Source organism: Bubalus kerabau, chromosome 21 (assembly GCF_029407905.1).
Source record: "Bubalus kerabau isolate K-KA32 ecotype Philippines breed swamp buffalo chromosome 21, PCC_UOA_SB_1v2, whole genome shotgun sequence".
In the NCBI taxonomy this organism is placed as follows: Eukaryota; Metazoa; Chordata; class Mammalia; order Artiodactyla; family Bovidae; genus Bubalus; species Bubalus kerabau.
In genome coordinates, this window is record NC_073644.1 from 10,349,753 (window position 1) to 10,365,754 (window position 16,002).

Consider the following 16,002-nt stretch of genomic DNA (forward strand, 5'->3'; position numbering starts at 1 on the left):
GTCACGGGAGGGAGGCAGGTAGGGGTGGGGCGGGGTGGGTAATCCTAACAGGAGCCTCCATTCTAAATGGTAAGGGAGCTGGACTTCTCTGGGAGATGAGAATTCAGACTGGCGGGGTGCTGAGCCAGCCCCTCGCGGAGGCAGGACGCAGGGCGGGGTTGAGTTTCTGCAGAACCCGCGCCGCAGCCCGCGCGGGCGTGTCGGAACCGCGGGCAGGCCGGAACCTCGGACAAGCGGGCGCGGGGGCGGGCCCGGAATTCCGGGAAGAGAGCACTACAGCGCGAAGACTACAACTCCCGAGATGCACAGCGCAAAGCCCGTTCTCTCCCCGCTTTCCCCCTCTTTCTGGTCAGTGCTTACGATGGAGACCACCGTCTAAGAACCGCATACTGGTAACCGTGGAGACCGTATACGCTCTCCTGACAGTGCGGGGGCCGGGGACAGCTCACGGAGTATACCTCTCACTCGTTGGGTCCTTCGTGCACACGGTGCAGAACCCGCCTTCGGAGCGGCCGGGTTTCTCGGGGGGACGGTAATTGTGGCCGGACGCGGTGGCGCGGCGGTTTAATTCTCCGGCGGCGGCCGAGCGAGTGGAGAAGAAACGAGATGGTCTTGACGGGGCTCATCCGGAAACTCGGTAACCGTCCGCGTCCCCCAGCGCCCGGGCCGCCCGGCTGAGGCGGCCGCTCGCCGAGGATGGCCGGGCCACCCCGGTGACGGCTCCCCGTGGCTGCCGGGCAGCCCCCCGGGGACCCACGTCGGACTCGGTGTAGAGACCCCGGCGTTCGCGTCACGGCCTGCGCGTGTAGACGGAACCGGCTTGTTCCTTTGCCTCTTCAGCCCGCTCCCGCCCCCGGCCTGGATAGGGAAAGCGTTGGGGTGCACCCTCGGCGGGCGGCTCTCGGGGTCGGGAAACAGACGCGTGCTGTGCTGCTTTGACAGGTCACCCCCTGGCCGAGATCCGGGAGCGCGCGCTCAGGAGTATTCTCTGCAAGCTCGAGCACAGCTTGGTCTGCGGCGCGGACCTGGCTTCGCACAGGCTGCTGTTTCTCCACTTGCTGGAATGGTTCAATTTCCCGTCCGTCCCAATGAAGGACGAGGTCCTGGGTCTGCTGAGCAGACTGGTTAAGGTTAGCATCCCTTCGAAATACCCAAGTGTTCCGTAGTCGCTTAGTTGGAGCTTCTGTTGAAAATTATTAATTTTAAAAAAAGAATCACAACGGGAGATGTTGAATTTTAATTCGTCAGGGTATATAATGTTCCTCCTTTTCTCTTATGTGTGATGTTGACCCTCACAGTGTCTCTCATATGCTCTGAAGTTAACACGGTTTCTGAGTTCAGGGATGTCCCCCCTTTTTTGGCATCATCTTGGGAGGTTAATATTTGTCATGCTGTTTTCCCTTATGGTCTGTTATTTACATGTTAAAAATTAGAGGTACTTTTGTATAAAAGAGAACACATGAAAGATGATGTTACAGATCCCGATGATAGCACAAATGTTGTTTTGTTTTGTTTTTTTTTTTTCTCCCCATACCTGGTTTTCAGATTATTTTTCTGTCTTGAGAGTAGTTAGTTATCAGGGTCGAATAGCTGAGTGCTAGTTTGAGGTTTCTAAACTTTATAAATCACGTGCAGTTGTAGGGGGTACTTATTACTTTGGCATCCTGTGAGTGGTTGGAGGTAGGAAAGGATAGGGCCACTGTCAGTGGAGAGAAGTAATCAGTTTAATAAATAAAAGTAAGAGTTGATAATGTGCATTTCTAATGTTCATTGTCTGGGCTTTTCTCTCATCAGTGTTACCGAATATTTGTATATGTCTGTATAAATCTCTGTTCATGTACATCATTGCAAGTTTTATGTTTTAAAAAAGGAACATCTGATATACCAAGAATAGTTTTATGTTTTAATTGCTGTAACATAAAGTCTAGAGATTTTGATATTCGTAGTTTTTCTCAAGATTCTCCTCTTCTGATTGCAGTATCCTCCAGCAGTGCAGCATTTGGTTGATCTTGGTGCCGTCGAATTCTTATCTAAACTTCGCCCTAATGTGGAGCCGAATCTGCAGGCGGAAATTGATGGCATTCTGGATGGACTTTTTAGTCTTCCTTCAGAAGCTCCTGAAATGTATTCTTCATCTTATCAGACCAGTCAAACTGGTAACTCTCTGAAATCAATCTGATGAAGTCAATTAATCAATCATTCTGTTAATATATTGGTTCTAATGGTTAATTCTAAGGAAAAGGAACTTGATGGTGATGGTGGTAGTTGCTCAGTCATGTCCGACTCTTTGTGACCCCGCGGACGATAGCGCACCAGGGTCCTCTGTCTATGGGATTCTAAACCCTTCCCCACTCCCCCGTCCCACAACTTGCTTTTCTTGTGTTAATTTATATGAATTTGACCATAACTCGCCTCCTCTAACATTATACAGGGACTTACCTGTAGGTCAAATGGTAAAGAATCTGCCTGCAGTGCAGGAGACCCAGGTTCAATCTCTGGGTTGGAAGATCCTTTGGAGAAGGAAATAGCAACCCACTCCAGTATTCTTGACTGGAGAATCCCATGGAGAGAGGAGCCTGGCGGGCTACAGTCGTGGGGTCACAAAGAGTCAGACCTGACTGAGCAACTAACACCACCAACATTATAGAGAGGAGGACAGTTGTGTAATTTTGCCTTTTTGGTTGAGGGGCATAAAAAGATGAAAGTGGCTTTCTTTTTGTGAGACTACTTTGACCAATTGTTTTTTAAATGATAAGAAATATTCATTGAGCACTCATTACTATGTGGTGGGCATTGTTTTAAATGTTTTATACTTTCATTTTGGGACTGTGTTCTTCATAATAGTGATAGTATCTGCCCCACTCATGATTTTGTTATGGGATACAATCAAAATGAGCTAGACATATAGTATACCTGCTAAAATCAGAGTCAAAGAGACTAGATTTATGTCCCAGGTCTGCCACTAGTTGTGTGGTCTTGGTTAAGGGCCTCAGTCCCTCCAGGCTTTGTTTTCTCCTCCAGAAATTGGTACAATAAACTAGAACATTTTACAAGATTTTTGTGAGGGTTAAGTGAGACAGTACTTAGCATAGAGCCCGTCTATTAAGCCCAGAACTCCTATTTGATGTCCAGTAGTTCCTTGCTCATGGAAAGCATTTAAATTGATTTGAAGAAAAGCAAGTGCTCTTGAAATTTATGAAAAGTATAAGATTTTCATACTCTTGAGTATAAAATTTAAGTAGAAATATAAACAGATGTGCTTTTGCTCATTTAATCTGTTAGACTCGATGTTTCTCTATGCCAGTGCTCTGCTGTCCCTGCTGTGACCCTTGGGCCTACTCTCAGCAGGAAATAACAATAGCAGCTGCCCTTTACTGAATTCCTGTGTGATTGTGATTTTTAACAGTGTATTTTAGAATTTCTTTGTAAGGCATAACAAAGAAAGGATAATCTTATATTATGAATTTTCAACCTAGTTCCTGCAGGTGAGATTAGAGGAGTGGTCATGGGCTAATTTGTAGTTATCTGTATCAGTCTGAGGACCACTGGTGTGAAAACTGCAAATGGAAAATTATAAAACTGAGTTTTAGCCTTTTCTTCATTCTCAGTCTCATTACAACTGAAGTGCTGAATATGCAATCATGTATGATAGGGGATAGTCAGAGTTACTGAAAGGTAGTACCTGACTCTTGCTTTGGCAACTTTTTTCTTAAAAATCATGAATGAAAATTGAAGTGATGGGGAACTATGTGGAGTAAAAGAGGAGAGAGATGGACTAAGAAGCAGAGGTGAACAGTCCTTGAATTAATCCTTGCAGCAAATTCTTTATGTACATTGTGATGTTTTCATTCTAAGAAATAATTGCAATTACTTAACAGTAAAAGAAGAAACTCTCTGAGTTTGAAATTGATTTAGCAGTCACATTTTTTTCCTCTTTAGGAGGATGATTATTCAGAGAAACATAACTGCGTTTTTTTCTAGTTTTTAAAATGATCCAGAAACTTAAACAATTAATATATGAAAAGAGCAAGTTTCACTTTCAGCAAGTAATGCACCAATAATATATATATTTTCTTTTCAGATTTGCTGCAACAACCTGAAATCTTAACAGGATATTTTCCTCAAGACAAAAGTACTTTGCAGCAGACGGAAGTACCTTCACGACCTGTGGGTGAGTGTCTGTGGTGAAGTAGATACTGTTGACCTGGGAAATTGGAACGTAATATACTTTTTCTCATTGTTCTGAAGACATGTTGTGGTCATACTTAAATGTTTCGGCACCAAACTGTTTATTTCCTCTAATTAGATTAGGATAGTCTAAAGGGTCCAACTTAATTGTTCTTACTGCCTTTGAGCCTCAGTGTGGGTGTGGTAATGGTGGCGAGGTCCCTGGTGCTTGTTGAGTGGGGAGTCTCTGTCAGGAGCTGAGCTGTGCCCCGTGCACGTCACCTCATGAATTCTCCAGCTCACCCAGCAGGATTGTCCGTCCAGTGACACAAGCCAAAGGCTCTGGATCACTTTTGTTTCTCCCTTTGTCGTTATCCCCACATCCAGTTGACCTGCGAGTTCTGATTTAGAGCCTCTCCCGGGAACCTCATCCAGAATGGTCTCTGCTCACATGCCACCTCCTCAAAGAGGCCTTCCTGAGGACTCCGGCCAGGATCACTTTTTCTCTGTCTTCGGTTTTCTTCTTACATGTGTTTATTAAATTGTGTGTTTATTTATGTCTTGTTTGTCTCCCTTGTTCGCCCGGTGTGGGTGTGGGGGGCAGTGCCAGAAATGCACTAGGTGTTCAGTGTGTAGTTTTTGAACGAATGAGTGAATCTTCATGGAGTCCCAGATTGATACTCTTAATAACCGCATTTTACCAGTGAGGACCTTTGGACTTAGAAAAGGATACAATCTTTGTACTAGGTGACACAGTTAGGGCATGGTTAAGTGAGCACGAACTTTTTATTTTATTGCCTGTGAAGTTGAAATGAAAAGGCTGTTTCCAGCGATATTTCTGTGGACATCAAGTATTCAGAGCAATTCAGTTTGGAAGCCCTCTGTAACAGAAAAGATTTCGTAGAAATTCTCAGATTGAGTACAGTGTAAGAAGGAACAGAAGACTTGCTCAGCTGTTAAAATACTTGGCCTTTCCTTTCTGTAAAAGTTGTGTTAGATTTCTTGGGAGCTTAGGTTTGATATGGTAGTTCTTTGTGTTTGTGGCTGAGAGGCTTAATGTAGTGACAGCCGGAGACATCTGAAGGGACTGTCTCCAGGGCTGGGAAGGGTGGGTATTTGAGTGAAGCTGTTGAAAGCATCCAGGAAGACTGAGATGGTGACGCATTTTTGTGTGAGTTGTAGTTTGTGGATTTGATGGTGTGGCTTCTTTTAGATGCATCTTTATGTCCTTCCCAATTCTTGCTTTTCCCTTAGATGGTAAACCCTGCTTTTATGTTAACAGTTTTGAAGGAAGCAACTGTGCTGTGTTTGGGAATTTAATAATATCATTACCTGAATTTAGCAAACCCATGCTTTTTTCAAAGCATGTGGCAGAAAGACTCTTTGCCATTTGGAAGGGCTTGTGTGTTGCCACCTTAAGTTGTACACTAGAAGATCTGTTTAAAAGTAATTTGAAGGAGGGTAGTATAAAATTGCATTCGGTTTCTCGGATTTCTTTTAATCTTGTTTGAGCACTGATATTTGATCTTTAACCTTATGGTCTTCAAGTCATCCTCAAAGAGTAACCGTTAAAATATCGAACCCTATTTATGATATTTGAACTTGACTTACTAAATGCAGTGTATGATTACATTTATATCATTTTTAATTTCTATAGTTAGAGATCTCCAAATACCAGTTTCTTTTTTGTTTAAGGTCTCTGTTCTGGGTAGCCACGTGGTAGAATAAATAATTGATGCTATAAATGTCATTCATAATTGGTTTCTAAAAATAATAGGCATTCTGTTTAAATTGTGAAAAGAGATCTGTTATTTATTCTTTGAGAAGACAAATTTGCAGCTGATCTTTTTGACATACTTCAGGGAACTGTGAGCTGTAACTTTATTTGGGGACTTGTTTTGAAGGCAAAGCGTTCCTCGGGACATTGCAAATCTGTCCATGTTGCCTCCTTTGCTGCCTTATGTTTTGCTCTTCCATCAGCAGCAAATCCAACCGCGAAGTGTTTGAAGTTTTCTACTTTCCCCTGGCTCCCCCTGACCGCAGCTGACAGACACGTTCTCTCGTCCAACGAAAGGTACTGTGCCCGATGTACGGCAGGTGTTTTGACTTCTGGTATTTGTAGCCATGACGTCTGAGAGTTATTACTATACAGTTTCATCAGGAGAAAAAAAGATTCTAAAAGTGGCTGTGGTTGGTAGTAATGGGAATATATGAATGATTTTCAGTATTTCAGAAAGCAAGCCAGAAAATTCCCCTTTGCTTTTAATTAGGCTTCACATCAAGTTTCTTTTATGTGCTTGGAATCCTGTGCATGCTTTGGTGACATGAGTCATCTCTTATCAACCAGATTAGCTGGCCTTTGCTTAGGCCCTTGGTGTATAAAAATGGAGCAATTAAACATAAATGCAGTCTTTTTAGTAGACAGTATATTTCAAAACATGGACTCTGTTAGGGGAAGGTTGGGGACCTCTGATCTGATCTTATGTAATGGATTTTATTTGGTCATTACTCCTCAAAATAGAGAAATGATATCTAGAAGTTTGGAGAGAGTTTTAAAGTCTAGTTTCACTTTTTGCTAAAACTTAATTTCAGTGAATGCCACACCAAATGCGTTGTCTGCTTTGTTTTGGTGAGAGTCTGAAAAATAAAGACCAACTTCTAGAGTTCAGACCAAATAGGGGGATGCTATTAAGTGACTTCTGATGATGGCCCTTCCAGGCCCGCAGTGAATTCTCTTGGAACAACATGCTGAAGAGGTTGCATGCAGCTGGGGTTGGGCCCGGGTGGCATTGATCTGTCAGTTCTGCGTTGGTTGCTAAGGAGGGATACGGTCTCTAGGGGGCGCGTGTGGGTGGTGAATGGTGGACTGGAGCTGGACTGAGTGTGGGTTTGGTTTCTTGGGGTGAGAGGTGAACAACTGCTGTCTTGCTGGGGAGGCAAGTGCTGTCAGAGAAGTTGAGGGTGTGCTCTCCATGGGACAAGAGAGGAGTACCAGCTTGATTCCCCCCAAGTAGGGAAGAGCAGTAAGGAATCTAATGCTTAGAATTTAATTCTGAATCTACTATGATTTCCTCTGTCTTATTTCCTAATTCATTCAGCAGATTTCATTGACCTCATTTCATGGCATTGTGATGGTCCCTGGGCACACAGTGGTGGGCACTGTGATGTCCCTGCTCTTGAGGAGGGCCCAGGGGGCTGCGAAGTCGACAGGCAGTAACCGCAGCGCAAATTCTGGGCACGAGAAAGAACACCTCCCCCAGGCTTGCTCATTGGTTAGGGAGGGGAGCTGGGAAGGTTTCCCAGGGGACGATGTGTCGGCCGAGACCTGAAGGGTTCTGATAGGGCCATTACTCCTGGTTCCTTAGAATCTGGCATGGGTAAACACTTCTTAAAAATAAAGACTGTGTTTTGTATATTTTGCAGCTCTTTAAGAAGTAGTAACCATACTGTAATCTGGAACACCTGTGAACTGTTGAAAGACGTTATCATGCAGGATTTTCCTGCTGAGATATTCCTTCAAAGGCCAAAAATTGTTCAGGTGCGTTTCCTCTGTAATTGTTTTAGATTTCGCAAGAGGGGACTTTTTGCAGTGAAACACATGGTGCAAAGTAGGGGTCCTTGGGAGGCAGATTTACACTCTCATGTTTAGATAATGAACTACCGGGCTTTTCAGATCCGTTATTCTCTAACTTGGACAGAGGTTGTCCTCCTGATAGGAGGTGGTCTCATTTGGCACACTCAGTCCAGTTTGGCCACCGTGGCCTCACCATTGATGGATCACTTGACGGGGAGGACAGACGTGGGGCACTGAGGTTGGGCGGCCGTGACCAGTCTGATCAGTGAGACTCGCATCACTCTGAGCGTGTGGGTTCTAACACACAGTGCCGGCTGCTGGGAATGGCAGAGGTGAGTGATGTGGCTGTCTTCTAGGTGCCGGGCTGCAGCCTGCCGCACGCGTGTGCAGCAGAGATGCTGGAGCCTGCACTGGGCTGCAGCCTGTCCACAGCGTCCGGTCAGGCCCGGCACCCTTGCTCCACAGTCACCAGGCTGAGATGGGTGCTGTGAGTGGCAGATGTGAATACATGCTGTCCCAGCTCTGAGTGATAGCAGAGGAACAGCTGTTAATCATCAAAACATGCCAAATGATTTAGCTGTTTGATATGAAAAAGGCTTGCTGTACTTAAAAAAAAAACAACAACTCCGTAACAGTGTCTTGAATGGGGACTGTTTCCTGTGTTCTTCGGGATAGATACTCAAGTAACAGTTCAGATATGAGAAACACTGACTGTTCCCTTTAAATTTGATCTTCAACCCGTCTTCCAGCAGTATGCTAAGTCATTTTTACCCGTTTCTGCTGCTTCTCTCCTATAACTATTTGGCACCTTATCATGATTCCTTTGATTGTCCATTTAACCTTTCGTAAGCTCCACGTCCATCTTTGCAGTCGAGCACTCAGTTTCCGTGGTTGTTTTCCGCACTCTTCATTTCAGAGCCTTTTATCTCTGTTGAAACTGGCCTTTGGAGGAGACGGGAAGCATCGTCTGGCATTACAGTCAGTGTCCTGCCTGCAGCAGCTGTGCACGTGTTTAAGAAACAGACTCAATTTCCACAGAGATCCAAGTTTCTTCTCTAATAAACAAGGTATTTCTGTTTGTTTATTCCTTGCGCACTGGCGGTATTTGTAGATTCTTCCAAGAGCTCCCCATTGTACTTACTGTCAGGCTTACTGTGTGTGTACAAAGCAGAAACGCCCCATCCTGAGTGTTTATCAAATCATAATCTTTGAAAACAGCGTATTAATGAGGGAAGCACTAATGAGCCCATCCTCTTTTTTTTCTTTAAACAGAATGAACTCATTAACTTTTTTTTTTTTTTAATTTGTTTGTTTGGCTGTGTCTGGTCGTAGCTGTATTTCTGTTTGTTTGACTGTGTCTGGTCGTAGCTGTATTTCTGTTTGTTTGGCTGTGTCTGGTCGTAGCTGTATTTCTGTTTGTTGTTTGGCTGTGTCTGGTCGTAGTTTAGCACGTGGGGTCTTCCTCATCACGTGGGACCTTGGAATCTTTTGTCGCAGTGCGTGGATGCTCTTGTTGTGGCTCGCGGGCTCAGTTCTTGCAGCACACTTGCTTAGTTTCGCCCCGGCATGTGGGATCTTAATTGCCCGACCAGGGAGGGAACCCTCGTCCCTGCATTGCCAGGTGATTCTTGGGCCGCCAGGGAAGTCCCCGCGTCCTCTTTTTTGATATGAGACGGCTGCACGGTGTTTTTCTCCCATGCATGCAGTGGCGACAACTAAGGACTGGGATTGTAAGTCCAGCTGATCACGTGGGGCTTTGGGCATTTTAGCAAGTTATACATTGTGTTAAGAAATTGTTCGGTTTGAAAAATACTTGTCTGTATTATGGAAACTGTTTTAATGCAACTTGCGATGTAGGCGGTGTTTTCTGTTAATATGGTAGCAGCGCCAGACTTCTCAGGGAAAGAGCACCACCTAATGGCCACCAGGAGTACTGGGCTGGCCTTGTCACACCTGCACTTCAGTTCAGGGTCTGTTCTTATGCAGTATGCATTGAAAGTCTAATGTTTAATTACAGTGACTTGTCATGCTTCATAGTTAAGCCCTATTTTGTTGAGAGCATCACTGATCCTGTGCTACTTGAATACTTATGCTTTATATTAGCTTTATTATGGACCTCAGGGGACATGGAGTTTCTTTAGTAATAATCTTGAGAGCTTGAGAGTACCCCATATTTCATCAGAGAAGGAGTTAAATGCAATTTGGTTGGTTAAAGTAGTGGATAAATCAGAAGACTTACTCATCTATTAAATAAATGTTTATCACCACTTCTGTGCCAACCAGTGCTTGTGGGCAGGGGTACCTCTCGTCAGATCGGGGGTGGCGGTACCTCTCGGCAGATCAGCGGCGGCAGTACGTTAGAAGTGAAGCACACAGTCCGTGTACTGTGTCTGAATCATCCCGAAACCATCCATCCACCTGTGGCCTCCCATCCCTGGAAAAACTGTCTCCCACAAAACCAGGTCCTGGTGCCAGACAGGTTGGGGACCACAGCTCTAGGGGGCGAGACACTGAACAGGGCAGGTGTGGCGCTGCCTGTCAGAGCTTATGCTGTGGAAGGCTGGTACAGGCCGCAAACGCAGGAGCATTCAGGTAGAACGTGCCTGAAGGGGATAGGAAGGGTGCTGTGATAGAACATGACCCGGGAGACGGGTCACCTGGGTAGGATGGTCAGGGAGGGCCTCCAGGAGGAAGTGGCCTGACAGTGAGCAGGAACCTCCATTCGAAGGGCTGCAGGAGGAGAATTCAGGGAGGCCAGAGGCCTCGGCACCCCACTCTAGTACTCTTGCCTGGAAAATCCCATGGGCGGAGGAGCCTGGTAGGCTCCAGTCCATGGGGTCACTAAGAGTCAGACGCGACTGAGCAACTTCACTTTCACTTTTCACTTTCACGCATTGGAGAAGGAAATGGCAACCCACTCCAGTGTTCTCACCTGGAGAATCCCAGGGGCGGGGGAGCCTGGTGGGCTGCCGTCTATGGGGTCGAGCAGAGTCGGACACGACTGAAGCGACTTAGCAGCAGCAGCAGCAGCAGCAGAGGCCTCAGGCATGAGGGCGACCTGCTCAAGGAGCAGACTTCAGGCTAGAGTGAGTGAGGTGGTTAACCGGGCGCGGGTGCAGGAGGGGAAGGCGGGAGGTGGCCTGGGGCAGCGGGTACTGGGACTTGCAGCTCTTGGTATGACTTTGTATTTTCTTTGAAGTGCAGTGAGAAGCTCTTGGAGAATTGTTATTGTTCCTCCCTCCGCAAATGTCTTTGTTTTACCTAATTCTTTAAAAAAACTACAGTAAAACACACACCGCGTTAACTCTGCCGTAATGAACATGCAGTTCGGTGCATCATTGCATTCATGCTGTTGTGCCCTCATCACCGTCATGTGTTTCCAGGCCTTTTTCTTCATCCTAAACAGAGACTCTGTGAGCATAGCAGAATCCCCATTTCCCTTTCCCTCTGCAGCCCCAGTAATCTCTAATCTATTTTCTGGCTGGGTTCTTCATTTAAGTGGGATCGTATAATATTTTGCTGATTTCATTTGGTTTAGTGTTTTCAGGGTTCATCCATGTTGTCAGAACTTTATTCACTTTTACGGCCGAATAATATTTTATTGTATGTACACACCACATTTTATTTATTCATTCATCTGTGGATGGATGTGGGGGTTGTTCCCAGCTTCTGACTATTGAGTAATGCTCTAGTGAACATTGGCATATCTGTTCAAGTCCTTGTTTTCAGTTCTTTTGGGTGTATACCCAAGAATAGACATACTGGGTCTTGTGCTAATTCTGTTTATCTCTCTGTGTGTGTGCATGCTCAGTCATGTCTGAGTCTTTGCTACCCTATGGACTGTAGCTAGCCAGGCTCCTCTCTTCATGGGATTTTCCAGGCAAGTGTACTGGAGTGGGTAGCCATTCCCTTCTCCAGGGCATCTTCGACCCAGGGATCAAATCTGTCTCCTGCATTAGCAGGCAGATTCTTTACTGCTGAGCCACCTGGGAAGCCCTTAGCTTTCTGAAGAACCACCAAAATATTTTCCACAGTGGCTGTACAATTTTACATTTCCACCAGCAGTGTATGAGGCTTCCAGTTTCTCCACAGCCTCTCCAACACTTTTTTATTTTTAATCATAATCATCTTAGTAGGAGTGAGGTGGTATCTCATTGTGGTTTTGATTTGTATTTCCCTAATGATTATTAATTAATGACTAGTGATTCTCTCGGAGAAGGCAATGGCACCCCACTCCAGTACTCTTGCCTGGAAAATCCCATGGACGGAAGAGCCTGGTAGGCTGCAGTCCATGGGGTCGCTAAGAGTCGGACACGACTGAGCGACTTCACTTTCACTTTTCACTTTCATGCACAGGAGAAGGAAATGGCAACCCACTCCAGTGTTCTTGCCTGGAGAATCCCAGGGACGGCGGAGCCTGGTGGGCCGCCGTCTATGGGGTCGCACAGAGTCGGACACGACTGAAGCGACTTAGCAGCAGCAACAGTGATTCTCTAGTGACTTTTCATGTGCTTATTGGCCACTGATAGATTTTTAGAGAAATGTCCATCAAAGTTTTTTGCTCATTTTTAAGTTGGGATATTTGACTTTTTTTAATTGTGAGTTTTGGGAGTTATTTATATATCCTGGATATTAAATCCTTAGCAGGTGTTTGACTTGCGAATATTTTATCCCATTCTGTAGGTTGTTGCTTTGTTGATAATGTCCTTTGATGCATGAAAGTTTTAAGTTTTGATGAAGTCCAGTTTATCTGTTTTCTTTGGTTGTTTGTGTTTTTGCTGTCTTATCTAAAAATTCGTTACAAATCCAAGGTCATGAGGATTCACCCCTATGTTTTCTGCTAAAGAGCTTTATGGTTTTAACTCATAGTTTGGTTATTGATTCATTTTGAGTTCATTTTTGCACATGGTTTGAGGTATGGTCTGTAAGAGGGCTTTAAGCAGGAGAGTAGATGGTTTCTGATGTTGTAGGTGAACGCTGCTGGCTAGAAGGTTCTGTGTAATCAGGTCAGTTTTATATGAACCTCATGTGCTAAGGGAGCACTGCATAAAAGTTTGACCTTCACTTTTACCTCAGAGAAGCATTTCTACTATTTTCATTTTTTTTTTTTTAATGACCAAAAGCTCATAATCTGTCGTTTGTCTGTACCAGGGAGTAATTTTATTCTTTTCTCCCCCAGATGCCGTGTCCCAGAACTCTTCCCTGTCTTACTGTCCTGATGCCAGGGCGGCTCCGCATTCCCAGAACCCGTCTCCCGGAAGCAGCAGCCCGCGGCCCTCCGTGGTGGGGCGCCCGGGCCAGCGGCCCCGGGGGGACGGCCAGGACTGGGACGCCGCGTCCTCCAGGTGACTGGGGCCGAGGGAGCTCGAGCGCGTGCATCAGTGCTAGAGGGAGAGCGCCTTTCTCTTCTGTCATGTCTTTTGATAAGACAGGTGTTATCAAAACACATTAACTCAGGTGTTGGCCTTGTGTTAACCAGTGGCTTTCATACTATTTTGACCATGACCTCCAGTAAGAAATAAGTATTATACTGCAACCCAGCACTCAGAGCACAGACATACCCTGAGTATGTGTGTGTGCATGTGTATGCGTGTGAGTGCCCCTGTGTCTGTACACCAAAACAAAATGTTCACAGAACTCTTCTCTGATTTTGCATGTTACAGAGTGAATTGCATTATTTGTTCATTTCTATTTCATCAAGAAAATGATGATTCTGACCCACTGAATGTTTGTGATCTAGTTTAAGAGCATAGTTTTTAAATGTTGGCTACATCTTCATAACATTTTAATTAAACCCACTTCTGGGTTTCATTTAATTGTAATTTAAATGTATTGGTGTTCACTGTTAAAGGGAATGATTGGAGAATTAAAACAAAGTCCCCTTCAAGGTGCAGAGTCCATGTGTTTATGGTGTTTTATTTATTTGTTTGTACAAAGAAAGATTTTTGCACATCGTTTCCTTAAAGGAACTGGCACGGTGTTTGTGTGTTACCTCATCCTTAGGCTACAAGCATCTTAAACACCTCTTAGTCTTTTCCTTAGGTTCGTTCCACTGAATGCTCCCTGAGACCAGCACTTGTGTGTCGGCCTGATTCTTTTCTCCTGACATGACTAGGTGGCCGCTCCAGGCTAGCACCGACTCACGCTTGCTGTGTTCTTGGTGTCACCTCAAGGGCTTCACGTGCTTTGTCTCCTGTGGTGTCCTCATAAGAGCCCTGTGATACGATTGGAATGATTATTATCATCATTTTATAGACAAGCCTGAGGCTGGGAGGGCTGGGGGCTGACCCCAGTCTGCACGGTTGGCGGAGTGCAGCGCAAGGGCGGGGCAGTGCGGCCCGAGCTGTGCTCCTCTGCCGACAGCGCGGCTGCTGTTGATCAGCGGGGTTTCCTCCTCAGCTCGTTCTGGGCTGTAACTAGTGTGCTGTGTGCTTTAAATTTTCACTCCTGAGGGAACTTCCTTCTAGGCCCTTTCAGAGTTAGAGAGAAGCCCAGCTCATTTCCATGTTTTGGGATGCTTGGTATATTGGAATTGAAGGAATGACAACGTGTATCAAATTGTACATGTTCAGTAGCGTCAGTGCATCTCTGTGATTCAGCTTCAGCTGTGGGTAACATCAAAAGTCAACATTTTGGGGTGCTTTGTAAACATGACGTTTCAAGCCTATCTATGGCACTTTGATCCCCACCCCACCCTGTATATCCAAGGAAAAAAATTTTTTTTTTTTAATAAAGAAAGCTAAGAAAGATGGGATGTTCCACTTTTGGGTACATTTTCAAAATCATATGATGTTGACTGTACTAAATAAAGTAATCCATTTCTCATCATGTTTTTCTGGCATTTTCTTGCATTCTTCAGTTGCTAACATTGGCTTACTTCGAACATTTGGTGAAAATCACAGAAAGTCTAGGGAGCCATATGAACTATTTAGTTTTTGCCTTTATAAGTTATGGAAGAACTTTGCTATGAATCTGTTTGCTTTCCTTTAGAGATGGATGGGTTTTCAGTGCTTATGTCTATTACAGGAATGTTGACATGTTTGGAGAATATCAATATGAAGAACAAAATATAAATGCATTCTTGGTTTTGCTTACAATTTTGAGCTATTTTTATGGAATTTAATCTCATAAACTTGTCAAGGTTTCTAGCAGTCTGACCACAGTTGTTCCATGGAACAGTATAGTCCAGCCCAGTATGAGGCTTCTTAATAAGCCAGACAGCAGCTGTGCAGTAGTCTGTCTGCGGGCGGGTTCCCCACCCCAGGGTCGTGACTGTCCTTGCTTACTTTGCAGTGGGAATAGCAGCCATGCTCACGTCAGCTCGCGGGTCTCTGCCCCCTCGCCTCTGGACCTGGCGCCCGTGGACCTGCCGGAGCCGGCAGAGGGCGCGCTGGAGCTGCAGCTGCAGCAGCTGAGCCTGCCCCAGCTCTGCGCCGCCCTCCTGGAGGCCGCCGCGCCCCTCCTGAGGACAGGTCGGTGGGCCTTGGAGCCGGAGCTCCTCTGTACACTTTGTGTTTGTTTCTGTTTTCTAGGACTCTCATTTTCCTCTTTTTCACCTTCTGTCTTACAATCTTTAAAAATCTGTATTTACTTGGTAAGTTCACATTACTGAGGACTTAGTAAGGGCTTTATTCTCTCTCAGTTAAATGTGGATGTCATGGAGCACCGTTCAGATAGTGTCCCCTTTCACTTCTGGCCTTTTATGGCACAGACGTCCGCTTGTGTGTGGCTATTTTAAAGGTAAGCAGTGAGAAAAAAAACACAACTGCAGTGAGTTAGAGAAGATGGACTGGCATGAATAGACCAAAAGAAAAACTTCTTGGCTTTAGCTCTTTAGAGATTTTTTGAGTTGCTTCCAGTTGTTCACTCTTCCCACTCAGTTTTGACTTGAGTGATAAGTGAAAGTGAAAGTTGCTCAGTTGTGTCTGACTCTTTGTGACCCCATGGGTTATGTAGTCCATGGAATTCTCCAGGCTGGAATACTGGAGTGGGTAGCCTATCCCTTCTCCAGTGGATCTTCCCAACTCAGGAATCGAACTGGGGTCTCCTGCATTGCAGGCGGATTCTTTATCAACTGAGCTATGAGGGAAGCCTGAGTGATGCGAACATGTTAAAAACCAAAACAGTCCCAACACTGGATTGTACCTTTGCAGTAATATCGTCCTCTTAAAAAACAAACCAGAGTTCCGAAAACCCAGACCTTCTGGAATGACATTTCCTCACCACTGTGCTCGAAGTTTGTGCAGATGTCCTGCAGTGAG

General features: G+C 45.2%; 1 protein-coding gene across 4 annotated transcripts in view; it reads left to right on the plus strand.

Moving 5' to 3' along the window:
- The first annotated feature begins 401 nt into the window (after positions 1-401).
- Positions 402-16,002, plus strand: part of RTTN (rotatin) — a 116,168-nt gene continuing 100,567 nt past the window's right edge. For 3 of the 4 annotated variants that reach the window (XM_055559764.1, XM_055559766.1, XM_055559767.1), the window contains exons 1-9: positions 402-637; positions 943-1,130; positions 1,979-2,156; positions 4,082-4,171; positions 6,148-6,241; positions 7,591-7,705; positions 8,658-8,808; positions 12,921-13,086; positions 15,035-15,213. In XM_055559764.1, the coding sequence (XP_055415739.1) occupies positions 607-637; positions 943-1,130; positions 1,979-2,156; positions 4,082-4,171; positions 6,148-6,241; positions 7,591-7,705; positions 8,658-8,808; positions 12,921-13,086; positions 15,035-15,213 (1,192 nt within the window). In that variant the 5' untranslated portion in view covers positions 402-606. The remainder of the gene's footprint in view (positions 638-942; positions 1,131-1,978; positions 2,157-4,081; positions 4,172-6,147; positions 6,242-7,590; positions 7,706-8,657; positions 8,809-12,920; positions 13,087-15,034; positions 15,214-16,002) is intronic. The other variant, XM_055559765.1, reaches the window with a different exon arrangement.